Genomic DNA, 24,946 nt, shown 5'->3' on the forward strand with positions numbered 1-24,946 from the left:
CCACGGCCTCAGGTGGCTCCTTCCCATCACGTCCTCCCACTGCCTCAGGAGAAGGCCCCGCCTTCAGATGCTCTGTGCTTTTATGTTCAACTCTGCGAAGCTGTGGTCCTTACTAGAGAGGAGCTGCTTCCCAAGTTCCATAGTTGCTGATCGTGCCTTGGGTCTTCAGTGTTGTCCCTACCCCTTGCCTCCAGGTGCTAGCTGGGTTTGGACTACGTCTTTACCAAGATGTCTATTTTACTTCCTTTGTACCTGTCCAGGACTTGCCTCCAGACATGCTCATTTAATTCGACAGGTGTTTGCCCAGGGCCTGCTGCGCACCCCACCTTTCTGCAAATCGGGATGTGCTCAGGTGTCTTCAAGATGCCTAGCGGTCTGTGCCACAAATCACAGAGTCTCTCGCGAGGTTCTTAGGCCCGGTGACCTTCATCTGTTGTGCTGGCCCTGAGTGGACCCTTCACCACAGCTACTGACCATGGCTGTTTCTGGGGCCTCGTTCCTGGCCGCCCCGCCCGGCGGAAATGCTCTCTCTCTGTGGGTCTAACGGCCGACTCTGCAGGGACGTGGCCACGGAGACAGGTCTTGACAGCAGCACGTGGTAAGGGCTTTCCAGTTTTTGTTGTTAAAAACTGAGCAAGAAAAAGTGTACTCCCGCCATGTGTGTGACCTCACGCTATTAATCTCCTAGGGAGACTTGCTTTTCCACGGCGGAGAGGCTGCAGACCTGGCCACCTGGGCCAGGTGGGGCCTCCGTGAGGGCGGGGCAGGGGTCCTGGGCCATCCTGGGACCGTCCCGCAGAGACGTGGAGAACCAGATGTCAGCACATGGAGCCACTTCTTGCAGCAACGGTTCGAGACCAAAACCCAGAGCAAGGATGAAAGGGCACTGCATCCTCCGAACCTGTCTTGAGATGGTTTCTGGTGGATCTTGTCCAGGCACCAGTGTGCACTTGGGGGTGAAAAGTGAGGCCACCCCAGGGGACATGGAGGAGCCAGGGGACAGGCCCAGTGGAGCCAGGCCTCATCCCCACCCCACTGGCTGTCTGGACCCAGGGAGTGGTAGTGAGGTCGCATCCCGCCTGCCCTGAGCTACTCACAGCCTCACTCAGCCTCCTCCCAGCGGTAGAAGGGAGTTAATTAACTGGTACCAACGCTTCCCTAGTGGGGAATGTGTCAGAGACCCTGTAGGCCAGTGACTGGGTGATCATCACCAGGTGATTGCGCCCCCAAGACCCCTCTGTTCAGTTGAAGGCATTGTCAGAGCCCCACAGAATTACCATTTTCCTTCTGAAGACGATGACCTCCTGCATGGCTAGTGGATGGGGACACTGCCCAGTGGAATCCTCTCTTCTGCCTGGGGGCCCTTTCCTCTCTCTGTCCCCGCTCCCCTAGTCTTCCTGTGGCACGTCTGTGAGGTGCACACGTGTGTGCACACACTGCCTGACCCAGGAGCACGTCCCTACCCGTTCACAGGAGGCCCAGAGAGGCTGTGTCAGTAGCTCCAGGTCACCTGCGGGGGAGGGGCTGCCCTTCCCACCATCCACGGAGAACCCAGGTGCTGGTGCAAAGGGCCTGGGGCTTCTGGAGATCACCTGAGCTTTCAGCCATTGATCTGGTTCTCAGTTTAGACTTTTAAAAGTCTGCTCCACTTAGGCCTCACCCCCACAAAGACTAAAACATGAAGACCAGTGCGTGTCACATACTTGAATGCGAATACTGAGGGAGGCCACAGCAGCTGTTTTCTGAGGCTGCCCTGAGGCTCAGGTGCAGAACAGTGGCCGCACTGGCTGCCATGCACTGTGATCCGACTGGATGTCTCCAGTTTCCTCCAGGACGTGCACCCAGGCACGTGCGTGGCCCTGGCTCTTGGTCATCTAGGGGAAGGAACTTTGGACACTGGAGGTCCTGGACCTGGAGAGGAGCTGGCATGCAGGAGCCTCCATGCAGGCAGGCTCTCAGCAAACACCCCAGGCTGCCCCTGAGGCCAGGGAAGAGGAAGCTTGAGTTAGAGCCCATCTGTGCAACCGATGGCCAGCCTCCTGGTGGTGGAAACACCCAATGGGGTAAGAGCCAGGCCTTCCAGCCAGTTCTAGAGAAGACCTGGGGCTAACACCCAACCCACAGCCACTCTCCCAGCCCCACCACGACCAAGGCACAGCCCGTACCTGCCACTTTCCCTCTAAAGCTGTCCTAATCACAGACTCAGGGCATCGGCTGCAGCTCCAGGACTCTAACCTGGTTCCACCTTCCTGATAACACGGCTCATAGCTGTCCTAGCTCCAGCCCCACTCGGGCCTCTCAACCCGGCTCCACGCCCCAAGCAAGTTACAGCATGGTGGCCAAGACCACTGGGAGCCTTGGGGACTGGAGACTGACAAGCACTGCTCTGGTGTCCAGAAACCAGGGGAAAATGCAGATTCCACAAAACACAGGCTGGAGGGCTAGACAAAATAATCCGTATTTCCAAGCAGACAATGAAAGCATATCTCTGGGCAGCAATCAGACGCCGAGGTGGTGGGAACACCTGTGCTTTATCTGCACTGCCCAGCGCAGCAGCCGGAACCACACGTGGTCCTGAGCACGTGGAGCGTGGCTTGTGCAACCAAGGAACTGAGTTTTAAATGTACGTTGATCTCAGTTACTTTAGCTCCCGCAGCCACGTGAGGCTAGCGGCTGGGGCATCAGCACAGCACGGCATGGTGACTCCAGACTCCCACGAGACAGGTGGCGAGAGCCCACACAGCCCTGTGGGCCGACGGCGCTACCATCAAACGTGCTCACAAGCGGCGCGAACGGCCACCCCAGGGCGGGGAGTGGGGTCCCCAGAGCCTGAAAGTTCTGGGGGGAGGTGCTGGGGGATTGTGCTGGTCGTGACCCCACCCACATCTCCCCCATCCAGAGACTGTCCTCACGCTGGAAGAAAGATGGGAGCCCCCAGGCCCCGATGGGCTGCAGCCCCAGGCTAAAGGTGACGAGGTGAAACGCAGCTCAGACAAAACACCGTCCTACGTGTGTCTCCACAGCCCAATGGCCAGGACAGTGGTGCTGTGGCAGGTGAAAATCAGAGGGGATGGACGTCATCAGGGACACGCTTTGTCTAGGAAAAGCGAACATCCCAATATGCTGAAGGACCCTGGTGTGGGGGTGGTTGCCGGAGGACACTGTGCCTTCACCGGGGGTCATTGCGGGGCTGGACACTGACTGGCGGGGCAGGGGAGACTCGAGGCCCCAGGGACAGCGGGGGCAGCACGTGGCCACCAAGGCCCCCCCCGCACGCAGTCTGAGGGCTTCCGTGGGTGCCAGGTGGGCCCACGTGCATGGGGTGGTGTGTGTCAGACTCCTTAGGCCCAGAGGAGACCCCAGTCCTCACGTGTCTGGGCCTCGGACCTGTGTGCCTTTTGGGGTTCATGAGGCACCCCATTCAGATCAGAAAAGGAAACTCCTTCCTAAAGACAGCGAATGTATCCACTCGTGACCCCAGGGTAAGTGGAGGCAAGGCACCGGGTAATCTACTTGGGGGGGTAGTCCTCTGGGAGCCCCTGAGGTCCGCTACGTGTGTGAGCCAGCCCTGTGTGCACCTGCCCTGAAGGGGGCGGATGGCATGGGACAGTCAACTGTGACGAGTGCTGGGGCCCAGCAGCCTCCGAGAGGAAAGAGGGGCCCCTCCAGGCTTGTGGGGCTCCCCGGGGGCATGGCCTGGTGAGAATGCCCAGGTCATCGTAGGAGCCAACCCCTGGAGTTTAGGAACCGGGAGGGCAGAAGCTGGGTGCCTCTAAGCACTTCGTAATTCTAATTATTGTTGTCGGCGAATTAGGAACACGAGGGAGAAAGTTAAGCAGGGCTGGAATCTCCTGTCTTAAGACTGGCTTTCTCAATTCTTAAACTTCAGAAAAAACTCCTGGCCACTCAGTGAACGTCCTCAGGGGAGTTATTCTTATGAAACCGATCACAAAAACAACAGCATTTTAGAGACTTGGTTTTGGTGAGTTTTTCTTCCCCCTCTGAGCTGTGTCTTGGATTTTAAATACTAATGCGGTAATTACCAAAGTCACTTCAACAGTGGCATCAGAGGTGGTGGACACACAGCAGACACGTCGACTTCGGGCTGTAACACGCAAGCTCCCTAAAGGGGCGGTTTGGGGAAACAGGCAATGTGCACGTAGAGGGAAACCGGGCAGAGCGTCACTATTTGATTTATTGCGTGACCGTGGCGGGGACGGGGGGCGGGGGGGGCGGCAGTGAGCACAAGCTGCTTAATGGCAGTTCTAAAGCCTGATTACCTGAGATTTGCATTCTGGAAAAAAGTCAAGACTGCATGTTATCAGTACATGCGTCCAGTGAGACCTGAAAAAGGCTCCGTGAGATTAGAGAGCACGCAGCCCAGCCCGACCCCGGGAGAGACGGGCGCCAGAGCGCCGCGGCTCCCCCAGGCTGACGAGGCCCGAGCCTCCCGGTGTCAGGGGAAGGCGCAGTCCAGGCAGGCGCGTCTCCGTGCTTCGGCCTCACCTCTCGTCATCCCGCCCGTAGTTAATCGTCTGGAGGGCCTGAGCCACAAGCATCGCCACTTCCCGTGTGCCTGCAGCAACCACTCTGCAAGACATGAGGTCGAGCGGCCCACCTGGGGACAGAGGAGAGGACGCCTGGGTCAGGGAGGGGACGGCACAACCCCCAGCAGCCCAGCACACACCCAGCTCGGCATGGACGGGACTGGGGTGCTCAGGCCCTGTTCTGACCCCACCTGGGTGTGTCCTTCCCCTGCCAAGCAACCAGCACTGTCTCAGAGGAACGTGGCTTAAGGTCCAGCGTTCAGGACTGAGCCTCAGACGATGTGAGGCCAGAGCAGGGAGCGGTTCTCAGACTCTGTGCTGCACGGGGGCTCGGGCACCCAGCAGGTCTGGGTGGCGCCTGGGCGGCCTTCCTGACCGGCCCTGAGGCAGCTGCTCTGGGGACCCAGGATGTGGGGCAGGACAAAGGCTGCCTCCTCTTGAAGGTGTCACCAGCCCCTCTGGGGACCTCGGTGCACACATGTGCACGTGTGGTCACATCCAGAGTAGGGCACAGCTTTTATGTGAGATGGGCCAGCCTGGCCCCGACACCTGAGGCCACCTCCCTTCACTTCACACCTTTCCGGAAGCTCAACCTGGCCTCTCAGAGGAGGAGTGAAAGAGGAGTGGGAGAGGGACGAAGGACCCACCACTGTCCACTGTGGAATCCCAGTGGGCTATGGGCTGAAACTGGGAGGGAAAAGGACAAAAGCGGGTTCTGATGTCAGATGAAGCCAGGTGGATGTCTGGGGGCCGGTCACTGGGCACAGTGACCCTGCGGCAGAGGAATGGGTCACCTGTCGGATTCATGCTCTTAAACCTTGTGATTGATCGGGGAGCATGTGGCCTGCTCTGTGGTCTCAGTGGACTTGGTGGGGCCGGGACATGAGCGCTAAGAAAACTGTTGAACATCATGTAAACACAGGTGGTGCCGTCACTGCCCAGCCACCTGTCCTGGTGCTGACCCTGGGTCTAGAGGCACAGGGCAGTGGGAAGAGCTGGGCGGCCTGGGCCCACTGCCCTCCAACACGCTCGGTGTCTCTGTCAGCAGAGGATGGGGACGCTCCGTGTGGGGCCAGGGGCTCACCCGACGTGTCCATCACCACGCCACCTGCTTCCCGGATGATGACGGTGGCGGCAGCCAGGTCCCAGCAGTGCAGGCCAAACTGGTAGTAGGCATCGGCAGCGCCCGAGGCCAGGTGGCAGAGCGCCAAGGTGGAGCTGCCAATCACGCGGACCCTGGGGGTGGGGGGGCAGACGCTGACTTAGCCCCAGGCACCTCCTCTGTGGGCAGCCTGGGAACTAAACGGCAGCCACTGGGCCTTCCTTCCCAGCCCCATATCCCTGGGCCCAGAGCAGCGCGGCCCAACAGAACCTTCTGTGGTGATGAGGCGCCCAGCGCCAAGGAGCCACCAGCACCTGGGCCTTGGCCCTTGAAGTGTGGCTGGTGCAACGGAGGAGGCCACGTGTGGGTCTGCGGGACTGTAAGGATCTTAGATCCAAGCACCTGGTGTGGCTGCAGTCACAGCACAGACCTGGGGAGCACGGGATGGACAGGAGTCTCCTGGACCCGACGGGGCACTGGGGCACCACCCACACGCCTTCATGAGGGCGCTGAGCACGGGGTGCGTCTCCGGGCTCACAGGGCCCCTGCGCCTCCTGACGGCCGCCCAAGCTCCCCGCTGGGGCCGGGGCCCAGCACGTGATGCCCGGCTCCCGCCTCGCCTCCAGCCCCAGGAGCTGGAGCGGGGCGGGCTTCAGAAGGAGGCTCATACCCGTGGGCCCTGGCGCGGAGCAGCCTCTCCATGTTGCTCAGGAACAACTTCAGCGTCGCGGGATCACGTCTGGGCCCGATTTCCGTCAGAACCAGGGCCCTGGAGAGCTCTGTGAGGGAGAGGATCCCAAGTCAGGAAACCTGGCCTCGGTTCCCACTGAAGAGTTGGGGTTTTCCCGAGGGACCCACACACCGGCCGCCCGGCCCTGCTGAGTCCGCGCGGTCTTTGACGGGTAACGCAGTGACGGTTCCCAACGGCTGCGCTGAAGAAGGAAGGACGGTGAGGAGAGAGGAGGCCCACCCCCGGCTCCACGTCACATCCTCGTCCTGGGTCACGAGCTGCGTCAGATGCAGTGGGAGCCAACCTCCCAGCTCTCCCTTTCCTGGGACACTTAGTACCAAGAACTCGAGGGGCTTGGTGGCCCATGACACCAACCTCATTCAATCACAAAGAAAACACAAAATGACTCTCAACCGGGAACGTCCCGTGTTTGGAGGGGGAAAAAAGGCTCATCAAGTGAAATCTGTCCTTAAAAACCTTCCCCCACTGCCGACAAAGAGGTACCATCCCTGTGGAGGAAGCAGCTTCTAAGCGCGATGTCTCTGGAAAGGGTGTCCTTATGAGTAACCCTTCAGCACAAGGTAGTGGCCGCTGTGTGGCCACCTCAGTGCCCAGCGGGGAGGCACCCTCTCTGGGCACAGCTTGCCGCCAGGGGAGCCCCGTGCCTGGGCCAGGAAGCCACTCTGGGCTCAGGGACGTGCCAGGCTCCCTGCCGTGCTGGCTCACTGCCGGGGATCACAGCGCCTGGCCTTGCCTGGCCACACACCCAAACATCCAGATCTGGTATTCTGACTCCCCAGGCCTCGACGCTCGGGCAGATCGGCTGCAGCAGTGCGTCTGTTTCAGAGAACAAAGCCTCTCCACAGGGATGATACCTCTGTCTCATCCCCCCTCCTCCTACCCTGGAGGTGCCCATTTTACACTGTAAACACTGAGACCCGCTGGGTCCCACACCGAGCTCCCTGCCTAGAGGAGGCTTGCTTCCTCCCTGCCAGGCACACCCCACACCGCAGCTGAGCTGACCACGTGCCTCCCGTGTGTCCCGTGTGGGTGCGGAGCTCTGCCCATACGAGGGGTGTTGGGCTGGGCGGCCCCATGGTCTCCGAGCACAGGACCCAGTCACCCCAGCCTGAGCCCACCCCCCAACCCGCCCTCACTGGGCCACCAGCTGACACAGTACTTTTCCAGGGAAAAAGAGACACCCACAGGGCAGGTGCAGCAGGTACCCCATAAACAGTGTCCGGAGGAGTGAACACTTTCCCTCAGAAACCAGCATTAAGGAAACATTCCTAAGAGCCTCCCTGTTGGGGTTAGTTTGTTACATTACTAGTATTTTTAAGTCTACGGGAGGAATTTCTGAGTTAGGTAGAATTCGGTTGGCTAGCCTAAGACTCTACGCATTGTGCACAACACTAATTTGGGGGAGAAGTGGATTCTGAATGACGGATGTGCTAAAACACTCTCTGAAAGATAGCATTTGTAATTTGGAGAGCTGGCTAAATTAAAATTTAAAAAGAAACTGGATGGTGTGCACATTATCTTATCCACAGAAGCAAGGAAGAAGGGGGTGCAGTCCCAGAGGAGGCAGGGGAGGGGACAGAGCAAAGCGGCCGGTGGCATCTGGCCCATCTTACCTCTGATCTCCTCTGACCTCAGACCTGACCCCCAGGCGCGCACACAGACATGGTGCTTTTCAAGAGCTCTGCAGCCCCTGTCCCTTCTCTCTTGCTGTAACGCCTCCTCGCGCACACCTCTCCCCGCGGAAGCACTGCTGTGGGCTTAACCACCCACCATGGAAGGACACGTCCACGTCTTGTTGTTGGAACAACGCTCTTTTCTGCACAGGTCTGTGCAGTCATGATAGTGCCATTTCCAGGGTGGAAGCGGGACTTCTGAATCAATGAGTGTGCATATGTTAGATGTGGATCATTTTTTCCAAATGCCCCCCCAAAAAGCTGTAAAAGCTGCGTCCACTTTACCACTGCCCCAGGACCTGTACTATTTACTTTCCAGTCCCTAATAGGTATCCATCCCTTACTCCAGGATTCACACTTTTCTCTGACAGCTAAGATCAAGAGAATAACCCTGCCAGAAGTGCATTCCCTGGCTCTGGGATCTTGGTCACCTGGGAAGACACTAAGAAAGACTGAAGATTTCCCCCAGGAACTAGCACGCTGGACAATTTCTGCGGGGAGATAAGCTCCTACGTTTAACCAGGTTCACAAGACGCACGCCCGGATGTTAACTGGACTTAGTCTGGGATCATTTCACATGTACGAATGTTGAGTCATCGTGTTCTACATCTGGAGCTAATAGAACATTACATGGCAGTTGCACCTCAACTAAATAAAAAGCCGTGACTCCTCTTCCAGGCCCAACCTGCCCTTATCAGAGAGACGCGCCGCAGGGAGTGGAGAGGAAGTCGCTGGAGCGCCAGCCTGGACGAGAAGACACCCGCAAGGCGCGGGTGCCAGAGGGCTACTCCTCAAAGCGGAGGTAAGCCAGGTGCGGAAACAGCCATCGCTCATGTTTACGGGTCCTTACGCTCTCCTGAGGCGAAGCTCTTCCCATGCACAACTTCAACCCTCCATCACGCTCCGGATACACTGACTCCATCCCTCCCTCGCTCTCGGGTACAGTGACTCCGCCCCCCCCTCGCGCTCGCTCCGGTACACAGACTCCGCCCCTCCCTCGCGCTCGCGTACAGTGACCCCGCCCCTCCCTCGCGCTCGCTCGGGTACAGTGACTCCGCCCCCCCTCGCGCTCGCTCCGGTACACAAACTCCGCCCCTCCCTCGCGCTCGCGTACAGTGACCCCGCCCCTCCCTCGCGCTCGCTCGGGTACACCGACCCCGCCCCTCCCTCGCGCTCGCTCGGGTACACAGACTCCGCCCCTCCCTCGCGCTCGGGTACACAGACTCCGCCCCTCCCTCGCGCTCGGGTACACCGACCCCGCCCCTCCCTCGCGCTCGCTCGGGTACACAGACTCCGCCCCTCCCTCGCGCTCGGGTACACAGACTCCGCCCCTCCCTCGCGCTCGGGTACACAGACCCTGCCCCTCCCTCGCGGTCCGGCACACCGACTCCGCTCTCCCCACGCCCACTCTTCCACTGCACTCATTTCTCAGACGGGAGCTTGAGCCCAGAGATGGGGCCTGCTGGAGGTCGAGTAGCCCTTACTTCTAGGGAGGCCCAGACGTAAACATAGGCTGCCTGGTGACCACGCGACAGAAAGAGTTTCTTCCCGCAGTTTTTACTTCGTGAGATGATGTCTCCTACCCAGTGCCTTCCTCTCCCAGCTGCCATGTACCGTCCTTTCTCGCGCACTTGCTAATGTAGCTTTTTCCCTAAAGGAAACCAAGAAGAGCAAGATGGAAGTCTGCGGTCGGCCGCCTCAGGCAAAATGCTTTCTACTGTTTCATTTTGCCCCAGGTAAGGAAACAAAGGTAAAAGTCACAATCCCTTCTGCTTAATACTGTCTTATGGTTATTTGTGACCAGCTATCCACAATTACTACGGTTTATGCATTTTATTACCCTTTATTCTATATTTATCATAATAGTTTCGCTCTTGATCAAATACTATTTTAATTTAAAATATTCTATGACATCATGGGGTGGGGGTGGGGAGCTACTGCTTCATGGGTACAGAGTTTCTGTTTCGCATGATAAACATTTTGGAAACAGAGGTGATAGTTGCACACTGTGAATGAAATTAATGTCACTGAATTATACCCTTTTAATGGTTAAAGTGGCAATTATTATATATATTTTACCACAATAAAAAACGGAATAGATTTTGAAGTGGGGCTTCTCTGTATACCCTTTCCATAAACAGATTTTAGGGTGCAAAAAAATAGCCTGTGACTTCCATCACTTTGAAAACCCTTTCTCTGGTTGAGCAAAGTTAAGACACCCAGAGGATCCGCGCACTGTTATCTTAAGAGCAATGTTACAGCTTAGAGGTAAGAAGCAAGTCATCCGTATCCACGGAAACATGAACTTGGGAGAAAGAGGCAACTGTGCCTTCAAGTCTGGAGAGCGTCCCCTCGGGGCGCCTGAGGCAGCGCTCAGACCAGCGTGTGTTCACACACACGTCCTGACGCTCAGGCTTCTTATAGGTCGTCAACAGCTACTGATGTGGAAACTGACTTTCTCGGTATTTAACTGAAGACCCCAAGTACTGGACATCAGGGAGGCTGGGGGCTGGGGTCCACCTTGGAGCCACCCAAGCACACGGCACCATGAACGTGCTGACTGGCCCTGAGGCGCTCACTTCACACTGGTTAATTTTATCAGACTTTCACCTCAATACACTATTTCCAAAAACAAACAAGTAATTGGGGGCCGGTAGGGGGAGCACTGTTTAGAATCCTGGGAAAGACTGCAGTGGAGAGCTGTGCAGCAGCCACGCAGTTGTAACCTCTTCCAAATCCCCTCTGATAAAAACAATGCCGCTGGAGACCAAAACCACAGCCGCCACCTGCAAAAAGTCTCCATCCACAAGGCACATCCAAGCCCCAAACACCAGCGGGTGGGTGAACCTCCAAGAGCTACCAGACCCTGCAGCCCCGGGAGGGAGAGCGTTGAGCGTCCAGTGGACCCCGAACAGGAGAATCTCAGAATCTCCCACAGCCGCTCCTGGGAGCCAGACTGGGGGAACCAAGGGAGCCTCTGGTGGATGGCAAGGTCTGAAGGAGGGGGGCCTCAACGGCCCCAGGACCTCTCATACCTGACCTTTCAGTACTTCTCACGGCAGGACCCACTGAGCACAAATGTGCGGGACTGAACCCCAAATTCACAGGATGGGAATCACAGGGCAATGGAGAGAGAAGGTCCAGGGAACAGAGAAGGAGGAGCAGAGCACCAGAATCTAAGGACGAGGCCTACTTGGTGAGCACTTCCCACAACCAACAGGAGGGGGAGCGCTAGAGCCACGGAACGGCCAAAACCGTCCTGACCTTGACCCCGCCCCCACCCCAGCCACCAAAGTTCAGGAACACAGATTTCAACTGGAAATAACCTAAAAGAACGATGATTGGATCCCACACCGATTATTATAAGAAAAAAGTGCAGGAGGCAGACTAACGCGTTTCTAGTCAAGCAAAGGTTGCCAGAAGGTTTGTCCACAAAACAGAAGTGGGTTTAACAAAACAAATGAAGACTATGTGGACGGGCAGAGCAGCGAAACCCAGAAGCAGAGGGCGGAGAGCCGATGAAGAGCTGGAGAAGGCTCAGCTGAAAGAATATGCCAACACAACAGACTGTGCTTGACCAGGAGTGGAGGGTGAAACGCAGGACAGCTTTGACCACGTAAACCTCGGTGGAAAAGGTGAACAGGATGGAGAGAAAGTGGCAGACGAGCTAAGCAGAGAAGACCCAACACCCCTGTGACAGGGACGCGGAGGACAAAGAAAGCAGCAGCAGAATTTGGACGTGAATATATACTAAATGCAATAATTCAAGAAAACTCTTTCAAAATTAAAAAAAAAAAAAAAAAAAAAAACCCAGGACCTGAGGTTACATCCTGAAAGGGGAAAACTGGCTGAGAAGAAGCCGCGCTGAGACAGCCTGTTAGAATTACTGAGTTCTAAAGAAAAAGAAAAGAAAAAAAAAAACTTCTGGGCAACAGGCAAAAAAAAGCCCCTTACAAGGAAAGGAAATCAAATGCTTTCCGACTTTCCAACAAGAGGCATTTGTGGACAGTGACAGAGATGATTCCACACAAGGACGCGTGAGCCTGCATTTTATCCCCAGGAAAGTGGACTTTCAGTGTGAAGCCCACTGACACGTGAGACCTCGGGCATTGCTCCCGTGAGCCTCCCAGAGAAGTCAGCTGGAGGAGAGGTGCTCAAAGACGGCCCCGAGCCTCCTTCACCACCACCGAGGGGCGTGGCTCGTCCCCCGGCGTCCTGTCTGCCGCACTCCGCACGGGGCGATGCCCTGGTGCCAAGCGACTGGGCTGAATCTCCAGCGCCACGTGCACGCTGCCTGAAGACCCTGTGAGGACTCGGATGAGCGAGTCTCCACCAGTTACCTACAGGGTGAAGAGGGCAAGGATGGGGCTAGACTGCTCTGACAGACTTGATTTTAGATTCGATCTCAAAACAATGTCCATTTAAAAAGGTAATTACAAAATAAAACCCATTTTTTAAAAAGTTATCCTAAATGAAAAATAAAGTGGAACAGACGCGTCTAAGTGATCATCCCCGCCTGCTGGTGGGACCCAAAGGAACCACTTCAAAGCCTCTCCAGGGCACCCGCCTGCAGACTGAGGGGGTCTTCACCAAGGACGAAAAGAACGCCAGAAACTGAACGGGACGCTCACCCCGCACCTGCGGGTCGCCTGCTGGTGCTGCCATCCTGAAGCTCACGAGGTTAAGCTCCCCTCTTCTGGTGCCTCCGGGCCCTGGGCTCCAGGCCTGGCTGAGCGTGAGTTTGGATGGAGAACTCCAGGCTGACTGTGATGAGTCTTACATTTGAAAAACAACTTGCCTCTCAGCTCTGGCCACCGAAAAGGCCCAGCAGCACTGGCAGACCCAGGGGCCACCAGGATCCCAGGGCCCAGAGAGAGGCTGTTCCCCACCAGACGAGACAAGCAGAAGTTTGACCACTGACCAGACAGGCATGATTCTAGGAACAACTGTTGATGTTTGGAGGGGGGGGTGTCTGTGTGTTTTAGAGACACACATGCCCAAACATTGGTGTCCTTATGCCTGGGGTCTGTGTCAGGGGGCTGCTCAGGGTGGCGGGAGGTGGCGGGGCGTGGGTGAAGCAGGTTGGCCACAGGTGACAATGCCAGAGCTGAGTGATGGGTCACGTGGGTTCCCTGCACTTTTTCTGTCTCCTCTGTACACATGTGAGGTTCTGCAAGCAGGAATCTGAAGGGAAAGCTACTACTGAAATCCTGGCCTCATCGAATCCTTTGCCCCAGTGAAATGCAGTCTTTGTTTTGCTTTTGTGAGTTGCAGACACCCCAGAAAGGTGCACCGAGAGAGACAAGTGCTGGTCGTTTCTGCGGCTGTTTCCTCCAGAACACGCCCCAGTCTTAACAACCGTGCGAAGACTCAAGTTCCTTCTTTGATAATGACTCTGTTCTGGGTACCACGCACCAGGGTACCACGCACCACTCCTGAGTGCTTTCCGAATGTAATGTAGTTTCCCCCTCACAGCTGTCACCACGGTCACCTGCTGCACATGCGAACATGAGTCACAGCCCTGGGAGGTGGCAGAATCGGGGTTGGAAGCCGGCATTCCGTCACCTCCGGTGGAAACCTAGTCACCTGGCAGACAGAAGACCACCAGGCTGAAGATAGCACTCCAACGTTCCAAGTCAGCATTAAGCATTGCCAGCGAGCTTGGGAGCATTAGAAATCTTGAGAAGTTGGGGTTCCAGGTTGCAGGGGGGTTGATGGCACGTTTGAGCTAGGAGGATGGGGGATGAAGGGCTGAGGATGGGCCAGGTCCCCCGCACAGCGTGAGACCATGCTCAGGAGCCTGCAGCTCATCTGGAGGGCGGCAGGAGGGAGGCGAGCCTTCCCCCGGAGTCAGTGAAATGTGGAGCAAAGTTCGCCCGGCGAGTTAATAACTGCCTCCTCACCACCGAGTTACACAAGCGCCTGGCAAGGTCACCCCTGGCGTGTGTGGCTGTGATTAACGCTGCTCCTTCCTCAGCCAAACCAAACACTCCTGGGGCGGGAGCCGGGCTGGGCAGAGGCCCCACCTCTGTCCGTAGCCCTGAGGCTGCTCCTCCCCCACCCTGGGGCTCTGCCTCTCCGGGCCTCCCGCCTCCCCCAGTCCTGCCCTTCACACAGCCCCTCCCTGGGACTGTGATGGGCTGCTCTCACAGGATCTCACCGGATCTGACCTTGGCCCCCCAGCCACACTCACCTCCAGCCCCGTCTCCTCACCGGCTGAGCGTGGCTGAGGGGCAGGAGGCCATCCAGGGACATGCTGTTTGAGTCTAACAGCAGCCCCTTTACAAAAGCCACCAGTGTCTTCGAGGTCCTGCCTTAGGAATGACAACGGCAGGGTCACACACACAGCTCTCCCATGGCCACCGAGTTCTTCCAGAAACTGCACCTGAGGGACACCACTGGGTGACACACCCAGGTGACAACAGGATGACTGAGAGGCTCTGAGGGCCAGAGCACGCCTCTGACTCTGCCCTTGGACCTGGCACTGGCCCGCCCACCCTGGCCGGCTGGAGATCACATGGTAACTGGAGTCAGGGTTGCTTTCTGAATTAAAGGTGGAAGGTGAGTGCAAAATAGAAGGGGCCTGGGGGAGGGCGTAGCTCAGGGCTAGAGCGCGTGCCTAGCCTGCGCGAGGTCCTGGGTTCAGTCCCCCAGCACCTCCAGTAAAACAAGTTAATAAACCTAATTACACCTCAACCAAAAACCAAAACAGTGAAAATGCTTTAAAAGAAAAAAATAAAATAAAAAAGAAGGGGCCCCTATGGAAGGGTCCTGGCCGCATCCACGAAAACACGAAGATACATACGGGCCCCACGCCCCGTACCCCAGGGACACGCTGTCCCTGACGAGGTCGGACCCTCAGCAGGAGAGTCCCACCGCCGCCTTGCGGCATGGTGACTTTTCCATTAACACCTTTCAGGGCGAAATGAGCTGCGCAAGGCCCACCTGTCTCCGTGGACACGTGCAGTCGCTGGCCGTTGCAGAAGGCGCCGCGACCCCTCCGGCCGGTGTACAGCCGCTCCTCTGTGCAGTCGTGAATCACCCCGAACTCCAGCTGTGGGCGCGGGCAGGGCAGACACACAGAACAGGACACAGTGACTGGGGGCCATGGAGCCCCAGGTCCACGACTGGCCAGGGGACGGGATGGAGACCACCTCTCAGCGGGGGGCTGACAAGTCAGTCTGCGTTCAAGACCAGACCTGCATGTGGTTCTGTTTCAGAGTAACTATATTCAAAGATACATTTAAGGGGATAAAATGTCGTAAAAATTGACACCATCCTCAATAACTAGAAAGTTATTGAAAAAGCTTCATTTCTCAGAAAGACCTCTTTTGCTTTTTCCTGGGAGGGCAAAAAAAGGCCGCTTGTGACTTTAACCAAACCCTCCGAGAAACCCCCCAAATTGCCAATGTGGGAAGAATGAAGGAGGCATCCGTAGAGCCTGCCTGGGGCAGCCCAGGAAGAGACACACTCGCCAGAGGGGAATCTGAGCAGGCGGGGGCTGAGCGGTGCCCTCCCACCGCGCACAGGGCAGGTGACCAGGGCCTGGACGGCAGCCCCCCAGCAAGGGAGAGCAGGCCTGGCGGAGACTCACCTCCCCTGGTGCCTCGGCTGCCTTTCCCCCCAGACTCCCCTGCTCAGGGCTGACAAAAGCAAGGGGCCAGCCTGGGGATCAGCCGAGGAAGTGAGAAAGTGAGGAGGGACCCTGGCCAACGGCCCGAGGAGAGCCTGGGCCGGCAGTAAAAGGGTTCATTTCCGGGGAGCCTGGGCCGCCCAGCGGCAAGAACTGTCCACCCCCTTCCCACGACCTTGGCCTTTGAGGGCTTCCATAAATCCAGGTCAGTCCTAGAACCGGGTGGCCTCTGAAAACCCAGGCCGGGCAGGTGGGCCGGCGGCCTCTGCTGGCTGGAGGGAGGGCAGACATGCCCCTTGATGGGGCCTCCAAGACGAGGCCGGACCACCGGGGCACAGCCACGTACCCGGGACCCCCATGGGCGCAGCCTGGCCCGTCAGAGACCCCGCTGCGGGCACGTGTGCCCCCACCCCAGTTGCTGGCACTCGGACAGGAGGGTCACCCTCTGGGCTTACTGCCCACCCTACTCAGTCTCAATGACAACGTCTAACAGAGCAACAAGTGAGTGACTAACTCCTTGACAGGTTCCAACAGTGAAGTTCTTGCTTATCCTCAGGGTAAGGTCTTCACTCAGACACAGCCCCTCCGCTCCCTGCCGGGGACCCTGCGCCACGTGGGCTGGGGTGAGACGCGCTCTGCAGGGGGGCTGCTCCTGCAAGCCCCAGCCCCTGGCCTGTTCTCCCGAATCTGTGCTAACGACAAAGGAAGCAGGGCCTGTCCTCAGCGTGACTGCTGAAGCTGCTTCACAAAGGGTGAGCTTGGGTCCCAGGACTCCGCTCAGTCCCAGGGTCTGTGGGAACCTGAACTGGCCGCTCTGTCCGGCAGCGAGAGGAAGACGGAGAACTGACAGACTATTGGGATCAGAAGTGTCCTCCCAAAATAGCAGTTTCTTTTGTGTGTGACCAGATTACACGCCCCAGGGGTCAGTCTGAGGCTCACTGGGAACATGTGCCCGGAACTTCCCTCCAAAAAGGGCCACCGAGGTGGGGGGAGGGGGGAGGGCCGGCCTGGAGCTGAAACCTACACACCCCAAACCGGTTTTCATTTGTTTACTTTCTTGGATTTGAAAAGCACATGCTTGGATTTACTGGTCACGATTAAGGCACAGGACGAGGTGAGGAAAACAGGAGTGCAGAACAGGACGGCAGTAAACAACACACAGGGGTTCGGCTGGCCCGCCCACCCGCCACGTACCTCCTGGTCCACGGCAAACCCGATGCTCACGGCCACGGTCGGGAATCTGCAGAGAACACAGAGGGTTGACACTGTGAGCTGCAAACGCCCGGGAGTGTGGTCATCGCCTCTGTGTGGCTGGAGCGCACAGGACCTGTCCGCAGTGTGACCAGGTTTGTTTTTCTGAAAACCACTTCGCACTGTTTCACTGACTGCTTCCAAGACAAGCAGGCCCAGCTGACAGGCTGGAGCACAGCTGACCTTGAAACAAGGCTGCGTCCTGACAGTCGTCACAACAGACAGGATTCAACGGTGACCATGGAGGACCTGGTTGAGATTTTAATAATCAGCTTTGTGGTTCTCAGAGACCGAAGGGCAGCAGAAATCTCCGTCCCCCCAGCTTAGGCCAGACCCACGTCCCAGGGGGGCGTGCAGGGAACCGGCCACAGGTCCACCGAGGGCCCAGCTCCAAGACAACGAGGTCCCTCCTGGCCTGACCGCTGGGGGAGCTTCTGTGCAGGACAGGAGGGGCGGCCGCAGTGTGGAAGGCGGGTGGTGGCCTCACTGTCTACCTGCGGCTTACATCTCCAAAGCAGCCTCTCCTTTATGTGAAGACCGGCAGAGCCTGGCAAGCAGGAACGAGGAAGAGCTGGTTCTAGCTCACAGGAGACTCCGAGCCCAGCGGCACAGCCCGCCCACCCCGGCTGCTGCCCGGCCCGCCCAGGCTGCCGTCCCCGCCAGCCGGCTCCCACGGCGGGCCGTGTGCCTCCTCGGCTGTGGGCCCCGCTCTCAGGAGGCCCTTCCCCACTGGCTGTGGGGCACAAGCGGGAACAGGTCCTGTCCGAGCGTTGGGGCCAAAGGCTTCCGAGAGCCTTTAGGCCGCGAGAGTCACCACGGCCTTCGGGGCCCTCGACAGCATCCTGAACGTGCTGGCCAGCCCCGGGGCTGGTCTTCTGCAGGCTCCCTCTGGCCCCGGCGTGTGGTCTCTGTCCACAGTGGGGCTTGGCCTGTCCCCACCGCCTGCACACGGGCCCCGCTCAGTGACATGCACCCAGGAGGGGGATCCTGCGGTCCCACACGGACTCTGCAGGGGTGTCACGCTCTAGAGTCTTGTGACACTTGCAAGTGTCACCAGATGGCTCTGTTCCACTCTCTCCAGAGGGCCACCTGTGTGGGCATGACTGAATTCTCAAGATGACCCAGGATAAGAAAAGGGCCACGTGGAATCACTTTATACACTTACCCATAAATATTCCACCTGAGATTAAACAGAGGGGTTGGCACCAGGAGGAGACCCCACACGTGGGACTGTGAGTGAGGAAGCGGGCGTCTCAGGTCATCTACAGAGTGGGCCCTCCCTGTGAGGTCCAGCTGGTGAGGAACGCAGGTCCAGGGCCGCCCCACCTGCTGCATGGGGACGCGGGACCGGCCGAGAGCCTGTGTCAACCAGCTCTCCACACGTGTCATGGCAGAGAACCACCCTCCACGGAAACCACATGGCCCTCGGTGCCCTTGGGTCCTTGGACCAAGGGTACAGCCCAGCCCCCCATCAGCGCTTCTGGGGCAGGACATGTGTGTCACCTCCCGGGGCTCACTCCCCTCCCCTGGGGCTTCTGACCTCCCTGAAACTTGCTGCTTTGGGCTATTTGCCCAGTCCGATTATTTGCCCAGTCCTGGCTGGCTCCTCATTCCCCAAGGCTGCCATCCACACCTCATGTTCCCCCGGCGGCTGGACCAGACACCTGCTGTTATTTACAACCCTGCCCGTCTCTCCAGGGGGCCTCCTTAAGGGTCTTTCTCAAATCCACCCAACATTTAAATGCGACACACAGAACAGTTTTTAAGCAAGTGACAATTTCCTACGTGCCCTGAAGGTATCTCACAAATAGAAGACGGCTTGTTGGAAAAGTATCAAGACTTTATCCCCTTTGAAATGAGACTGCAAACCCAACAGAGGTTTGCTTATACACTCCTGCCTCCAAAAACGCCGCTTTGGAAAAGGCAAAGTCTGGGAGGAGAGGACAGGTCAGGGCTGGGGTGAGTGCAGGGGCAGGGGGCACACTCACCTGTGCACGAAGTTGCAGGTGCCGTCAATGGGGTCCACAATCCAGGTGGGGCTGGCGGTGAGCACGCACTTGGCCCCAGCGGCCACAGCCTCTTCTGCGATGAACCTGTGGTGTGCAGAGCTCGGCCTGAGAAGACGCCAGACCCAGGACAAAGCTCTCCAAACCCCAGGACTGCCAGGGACCATACAGACACGGTGAGATTTCACCCGGGTTCCTCCGGGCCAAACAGGGCAGAGTCTGGGAGGGACCGTCTGCGTTTCGCTCTGTCTGATATTCTACCCCTCGGCAGGGCCCCAAAACACTACGTGACACCTCGATGGAGGCTGCCAGGATGCACCAGGGTGCAGCAGGCCTGGGGGTCCAAGGATGGACACCAGGAAGAGCTGAAGGAGTGAAACTGGACTCTGCCGTGACTTTGGTCTGCAGGACAGAGACGGTGAAGGGCCTGAGGACGTGGCAGGGGCCTGGCCTGGCCTGGCACCCCCCATGGCAGTGCAGTGGCTGGGGCAGGCGTGAAGTGTCACCTACAGCTGACAACACCCCCCGCCCCAGTCTGCACCCAGCCTGGCCTCCCTGAAGCGCAGACGGTGACAAGGCCCCCGTCCACCACATGGCAATGGAGCTGACGCGTCTCCATGGAGCCCCCTCCCCACTCCCCTCACGCCCTGAACCCCCTCCTGCAGGAACACTTGGGCCACGCACCACAGGCCCCACGTCCCTGCCTGTCCTCTGTACTCAAGCCTCCTGGAAGCGTCCCCTCCGAGCGGCCTCCTACTCCCGTCAGCCTCCCAAAAGAGACGACGTCCCCAAGACTCCTGGTTGGTCTGTCTCAGTGAAGGCGCCGCCGGGAACCGGCCATTCGGCGGAAAACGTAGATGGAGCCCTCATGTTTCCCTCTTGTGCCCCCTCCAAGTTGGCTCAGAGCAGCTCAGGGAGGGTCCCCTGGGCAGTGTCTGAGCCCCTGCCTCCTGGAGCCATCTTCCAAAGCCCCCAGGCCGGCGCCCAACCCAGGTTCCCAACTGTCCCCAGCAGGTCGGGTTCACCTGGCGCTGCAGAAGTCGCCCCGCTAGGTCCTCGCACCACGTCCAGGTCTGAACTGTGTCGTCTTCAAGGGCACTTGAAGACGACACAGTTCTGCCAATGAGGAAAAACAAGCGAAAAGCAAGAAACACTGCACGTCCCCCCGCCAGGCGAGGTCAGCCCCAAAGGGGGCGGGGCGCTGGGCCGGCCGGCCCGGAAGCACTTCCCAGAGGCACCATGTGCCCCGAGACTTGGCTTCAGTGAAGTGGACCTCGTCGTAATGGCCCCCCTGGCACGGAGAACGCAGGAGTCAGCGCCTTAGTCTCACTAGACCCTCGGGCCAGAGGCTATCAGCACGGACGTGCAGAGCAGGCACTCCCGTCTCTGCGGGATGCACTCCGGCTGGCGTGTCCTGGGCGGTCACGCTGTGGGGTCAGAGCAGTGCCCCGTGTTCCAGGGTCACGGCAGATCGACACACTGCTGTCACCAGCGCCATCACTCAGCAGGGCCCCCACCTCTGGGCCATCATTTCTGTCTCACAGGTTGTGGAATTCATGCTCTCTGTGAGCAGAGGCGTCCAGACACAAGTGATCTGAAACATGTCTGTGCACACGATGAGGGGACAGTGTCGTTTTCTGGTTGCTGCTTCCACTCTGCCCACCGCTGTTCCCTGGAGAGACCCACACGTGAGCAGGCAAAGCCCTGTGTTTGGGGAACTCGGGGCAGAGAAAGCCTGGGGCACCATCAGGGTCCAGAGGGCAGACCGGACACAGTGGGACCGCTCCTGGCTCCGGGCCCCGTCCCTCCTCCTGTGGGGAACCGCCCCCCGTCACCACTCCCCTCTGAGGGGTTTCGGATCGTTTGGATCAGGTGACCCTGGCTGGCGCGGCTAGATGAAGAATGTCGTGGCGACAGTGTCAGAGGGGGCAAGCCTGGCCGGGCAGTGGGGCTGTCGGACCCCTGAGGCCGGACCTCACCCGGCAGAGGCGAGGCATTAGCTTTGCCAGTTTTCTGAGCCAAAGACAAGGAATTAAATGTGTCTTCAGTGTCTTCTGCAGCTGTGTGATTCTCCTCCGCTGCAGCAGCCTGAGATCATGTTTTAAAGCAAGCGGACCACAGACACACGTAAGAACCAGGTGCCAGAGTGTGAGCCGGCGGGAGGCCCAGGAGGCAGCGAGAAGACAACACTGAGCTCAAGGGTGGGCGTGGCCACGGTGAAACTGGCCCCAGGACACTGGGGAGGGCCGTGGAATCTTCCTTTTCAGACTGATTTTCAGCGGGAGGCTGGCTGGAGGAAGTCGCTGGCCCAGGGGAAGAAGGGAGGCCGACGTCTTGCGTGTGCCAGAGCACAGCCTGCGGCCGGCGGGTCCCTCATGACTTGCAGGGCCATGCGGTCTGTCAGTCCATCAGCAAACATGTGGGCCGCGGTCTCCGGGCTCCCCCAGCAGCTCCCACGATGCTCCTGTCCACACGGCTCTCGTACTGTTGGGCGTCTCTGGTGAGAATCACTCAAGGTAATCGTACCAAGGCCTGGCGTCTCTTAGCACCGACCGTTCACGCCTAGGTCCCCCACTCTTTACCAGGCAGCATGCGTCACGACCACGGGGGGCCTGGGGCAGGACTTGGGACATGCACCACCTTCTGAGGCATGAAGATGCCTCCCTGGTCTGTGGGGAAGGGCGTGGAGTTACATTCCCTGAATCCAATTCTCTCCGTGCGGGAAGGCGGCTCCTGGGGTGAGCACCCCGCAGCTCCTTCGGGGCGGGGAGGGGGGTAACTCACTGACCTGGACAGACACCCTCACGGAGGTGCTGGGACGCCTACACAAAACCCACAACACAGACAGAAAACAACACAGACTAAATTCAGGGCCGCTTCCCACAGCCTCCGGACACACAGAGGGAAGTGGGATTCAGAGCTTGGGGACAAATGGGGATAAAACATCCTGCTTTGTTTTTTCCCTCAAGGTTGTAACAAATCTTCCTTGTGAGTCAGACGGCCAGGTGTGCCCAGGCCTTTTCTTCCTGGCCAGTCTGTTTCCTCCGTGACAAGGTCAGGCTCACCTTCAGTCCACTAGGGAGCCAGCAGCTGGACCACACTGGCTTGTGGCCCAAGTTCTGGGGCACTGACTCCTGCGCTGGGGGGAGGCACCCGTGTCCCCAGGGCTTTGTCAGCCGTGGGCCTGACGCACCCCTTGTGGGGCCCGCCGCGCGGGGTCGCCAGTCTCCCAAGGGGGCTTCGGAGGCTGAGGCTCACCTGTGTGAGGCGCGTCATCCTGGGATTTGCCATGGTATGCGCCATGAGTACTTACACCACGTTGGGCAAGCAGAGACCACGCCCCAGTCCCTCAACAGTGGAGCCAAACCCCCAGCATGCGGAGTGTGCTGTTGGAAGTCCACCTATCGGAGTGATCTGACTGATGAAGCCCTGGTGACACCCTCACGCCGAGCCCTGCAGCCCCACAGTGAGCCGGGGCCTTGACCTGGACCCCAGGACCCCAGGACCCCAGGACCCTAGGACCCCAGGACCCTCACGGCACAGCCCTCCTCCCTCTTGTTGCAGCCGCCTGGATGACACACCAACTTGACAACGGAAAGGCCTCCTCAGCGCAAAACAGCCGCACTTCCTCCAGCCAGCACCCCCAGGGAGTAAAACTGCCCTGAACACCAAGGGGGTCTGGGGCGCCACCCTCCCCACAGGTGAATGCCGGCCCTCAGCATGGGCGGTGTCACTGCTGAGAAAATCCGCGCACACACGGACCCGCATGGCTCAGACCTGTGTTGTTCGAGGCTCAGCTTCCAACACTGCTATTTATTTTAGATTTTTAGAAGTCAGAAAACCATAAAGGTTTCAGAGCTCTTGTAGCTGTTGTAATAGATGCCGGGGTCCTGACTTTATGCCCAGCAGGGAAACAGGACGTGACAGTCATTGGATCAGAAGGGCTGTCACCAGCTGCACACACAGCTGCACACATACACATGTGCACACACACACACACAGACATACATATACACACACACATATACACACACAGACACATAACACAGACACAAAGACACATACACACATGCACATATACATACATACACACATACACACACAAGACACACACAGACACACACAGACTCATACAGACATGCAGACACATACACACGTGCACACATACATACACACATACATACATACATATACATACACACAGATACACACACAGACACAAACACACAAAGAAAGAAGTGGCAGGAAGAAGGGGTCAGTGTGGGCCCCTGCCCTCCCCTCCCCATGGTCACTCGCAGGCGGCTGTGGAGGGAGCCCCCTCACCGGCTCAGACAGACGTGGGGCCTGACCGACACTGACACTCACCGCTGTCCACACCGGGAACCCAGTACCCGGGTTCCCTAAGGGAGGAAAGGGGCCCTCCCTGCAAGGAGCCCCAGGAACAAGGGGCCCCTCCTCGGGTCCTCGCTCGCTGGGTGCTAGGTGCCCGGGGCTGGTGATGCTGGGCTCCCAGGGAAAAGGTTAACAGGTTGCATCATAGTCTCCAGCCGGTGACCCCAAAGGGGAGGTGGGTGGCCCTGGGGAGGACAGTGGCCTTCCCTGCACAGGCTTGACCAGGATGGGAGGACGCAACACTGACCCCTACAGGTGATGGCTCTGGCCCCGGGGGGGACAGTGACACTCAGGGACCGGTCCTCGGGGAGTGCAGGAGGGGCGCCGAGCGGGCCGTGCAGCCCCGCGGGGTCTGTGGTGACACACGAGCAGCTCGCCCACCTGTGTGAGGGGAAGCGCTGGTGCAGCTCCGAGAGGATCAGGTCCTCCACGACCTGGTCCGTCTCCGTCACCAGGTCCGCCGCGGACGTTTTCGTTGACACGCGTTTTTCCTCAGAAAGGGCTTTCCTGACAATCTGAAGAGAAAGAGGGGAGGTGAGTGAGCTGGGCTGACCCCTGAGAGGGCATGGACCGCGGGCAGGGCTGGGCCCCCTCCCCCGCGCAGGCAGACAGACAGACAGACAGATGGCTCCCCTTGGGGACCGCGGTCCAGGGAGTCCTGGACAGTGAGACGGTCTCTCTTCGGAAGGAAGGAAACGTGGTCCTGAGGGTGGGAAGCTGCACACTGAGGCCCCAGAGGCCCTGAGAGCGGATCTGGAGATTTCGGAGTGAGACCTGCTCCTCCCTCACCTCCTACGCGAGTGTGCTGGTGAATCCAGATCATAGGTGCTCCCACCTGAAAGCCGGAGAAGCTAAACAAAATGTCTGTGGAGAACAGGAGGGCGGGGCCCTGCTCACGGGGTCGCAGGTTCAAGCCTCCGAGGGGCAGGAGCTGTTCGGGGCCCAGCGGCCCAGCAGGGCGGCCAGCATGTCCAGCCCAAACCCACCAGCTCAACGTGCCCAGAATGGGGGGCCCGAGCCCCAGGGCCTTCTGCTGACCCAACCTGGTTCTGGGGACCCTGGGACCCAAACAGGAGGTTCGGGGGGTTACTCAGTCATGGGAACGGAGCCCCAGTCCTGTTCAGGACTGTCCTGTCCCCTCTGCCCAAGTCACAGCTCCAGGCCTCCCACCGTGTTGACAGGCCCCCAAAACGACCTCTGACCTGTCCTCCAACACCAGCTGCACCCCGGGTCCTGCAGCTCTTTCAAGGCACCCCCCCCAACCTGACACTGACCTCCAACCCTGGATGAGTGCTTCCGGAGTGCCGGGAGGAGGAGGCAGGACTTCCCAGAAAAAGCAGGACACGACCCCCTATGCCGAGCCCAGACAGGCCTTGTTCGGGTTTCTCATCTTGGCTGCAAAGACAACACGCAGCTAACAGAGAACCCGGAGTGGGGTGCTGTTTGTAAACAACACAGAGGACAGGGGCACGGCGGTCGTGTGCCAGGCCGTGACCATGGACAGCCCGGCTCACTGCCCTGTGCCACCCGGGGCCTTCCTGCGCCTTCCATCCGCCGCATCCAGCTTATCGCTGCCAGGCTGGGCTCCTTC

The 24,946-nt window shown here is 58.7% G+C and overlaps 1 protein-coding gene across 3 annotated transcripts in view; it reads right to left on the bottom strand.

The window, feature by feature from the left end:
• Positions 1-3,910: 3,910 nt before the first annotated feature.
• IMPA2 (inositol monophosphatase 2) overlaps positions 3,911-24,946 on the bottom strand; it is a 28,763-nt gene continuing 7,727 nt past the window's right edge. For 2 of the 3 annotated variants that reach the window (XM_074352359.1, XM_074352360.1), the window contains exons 2-8: positions 23,737-23,870; positions 18,946-19,050; positions 16,901-16,946; positions 15,019-15,127; positions 6,320-6,428; positions 5,632-5,783; positions 4,178-4,618 (exon numbers count right to left, since the gene is read on the bottom strand). In XM_074352359.1, coding sequence (XP_074208460.1) covers positions 4,503-4,618; positions 5,632-5,783; positions 6,320-6,428; positions 15,019-15,127; positions 16,901-16,946; positions 18,946-19,050; positions 23,737-23,870 — 771 coding nt within the window. In that variant the 3' untranslated portion in view covers positions 4,178-4,502. Of the gene's footprint in view, positions 4,124-4,177; positions 4,619-5,631; positions 5,784-6,319; positions 6,429-15,018; positions 15,128-16,900; positions 16,947-18,945; positions 19,051-23,736; positions 23,871-24,946 lie in introns of those variants that run through there. The other variant, XR_012502068.1, reaches the window with a different exon arrangement.

The sequence above is a fragment of the Camelus bactrianus genome, chromosome 24 (genome assembly GCF_048773025.1).
Source record: "Camelus bactrianus isolate YW-2024 breed Bactrian camel chromosome 24, ASM4877302v1, whole genome shotgun sequence".
Classification (NCBI taxonomy): domain Eukaryota; kingdom Metazoa; phylum Chordata; class Mammalia; order Artiodactyla; family Camelidae; genus Camelus; species Camelus bactrianus.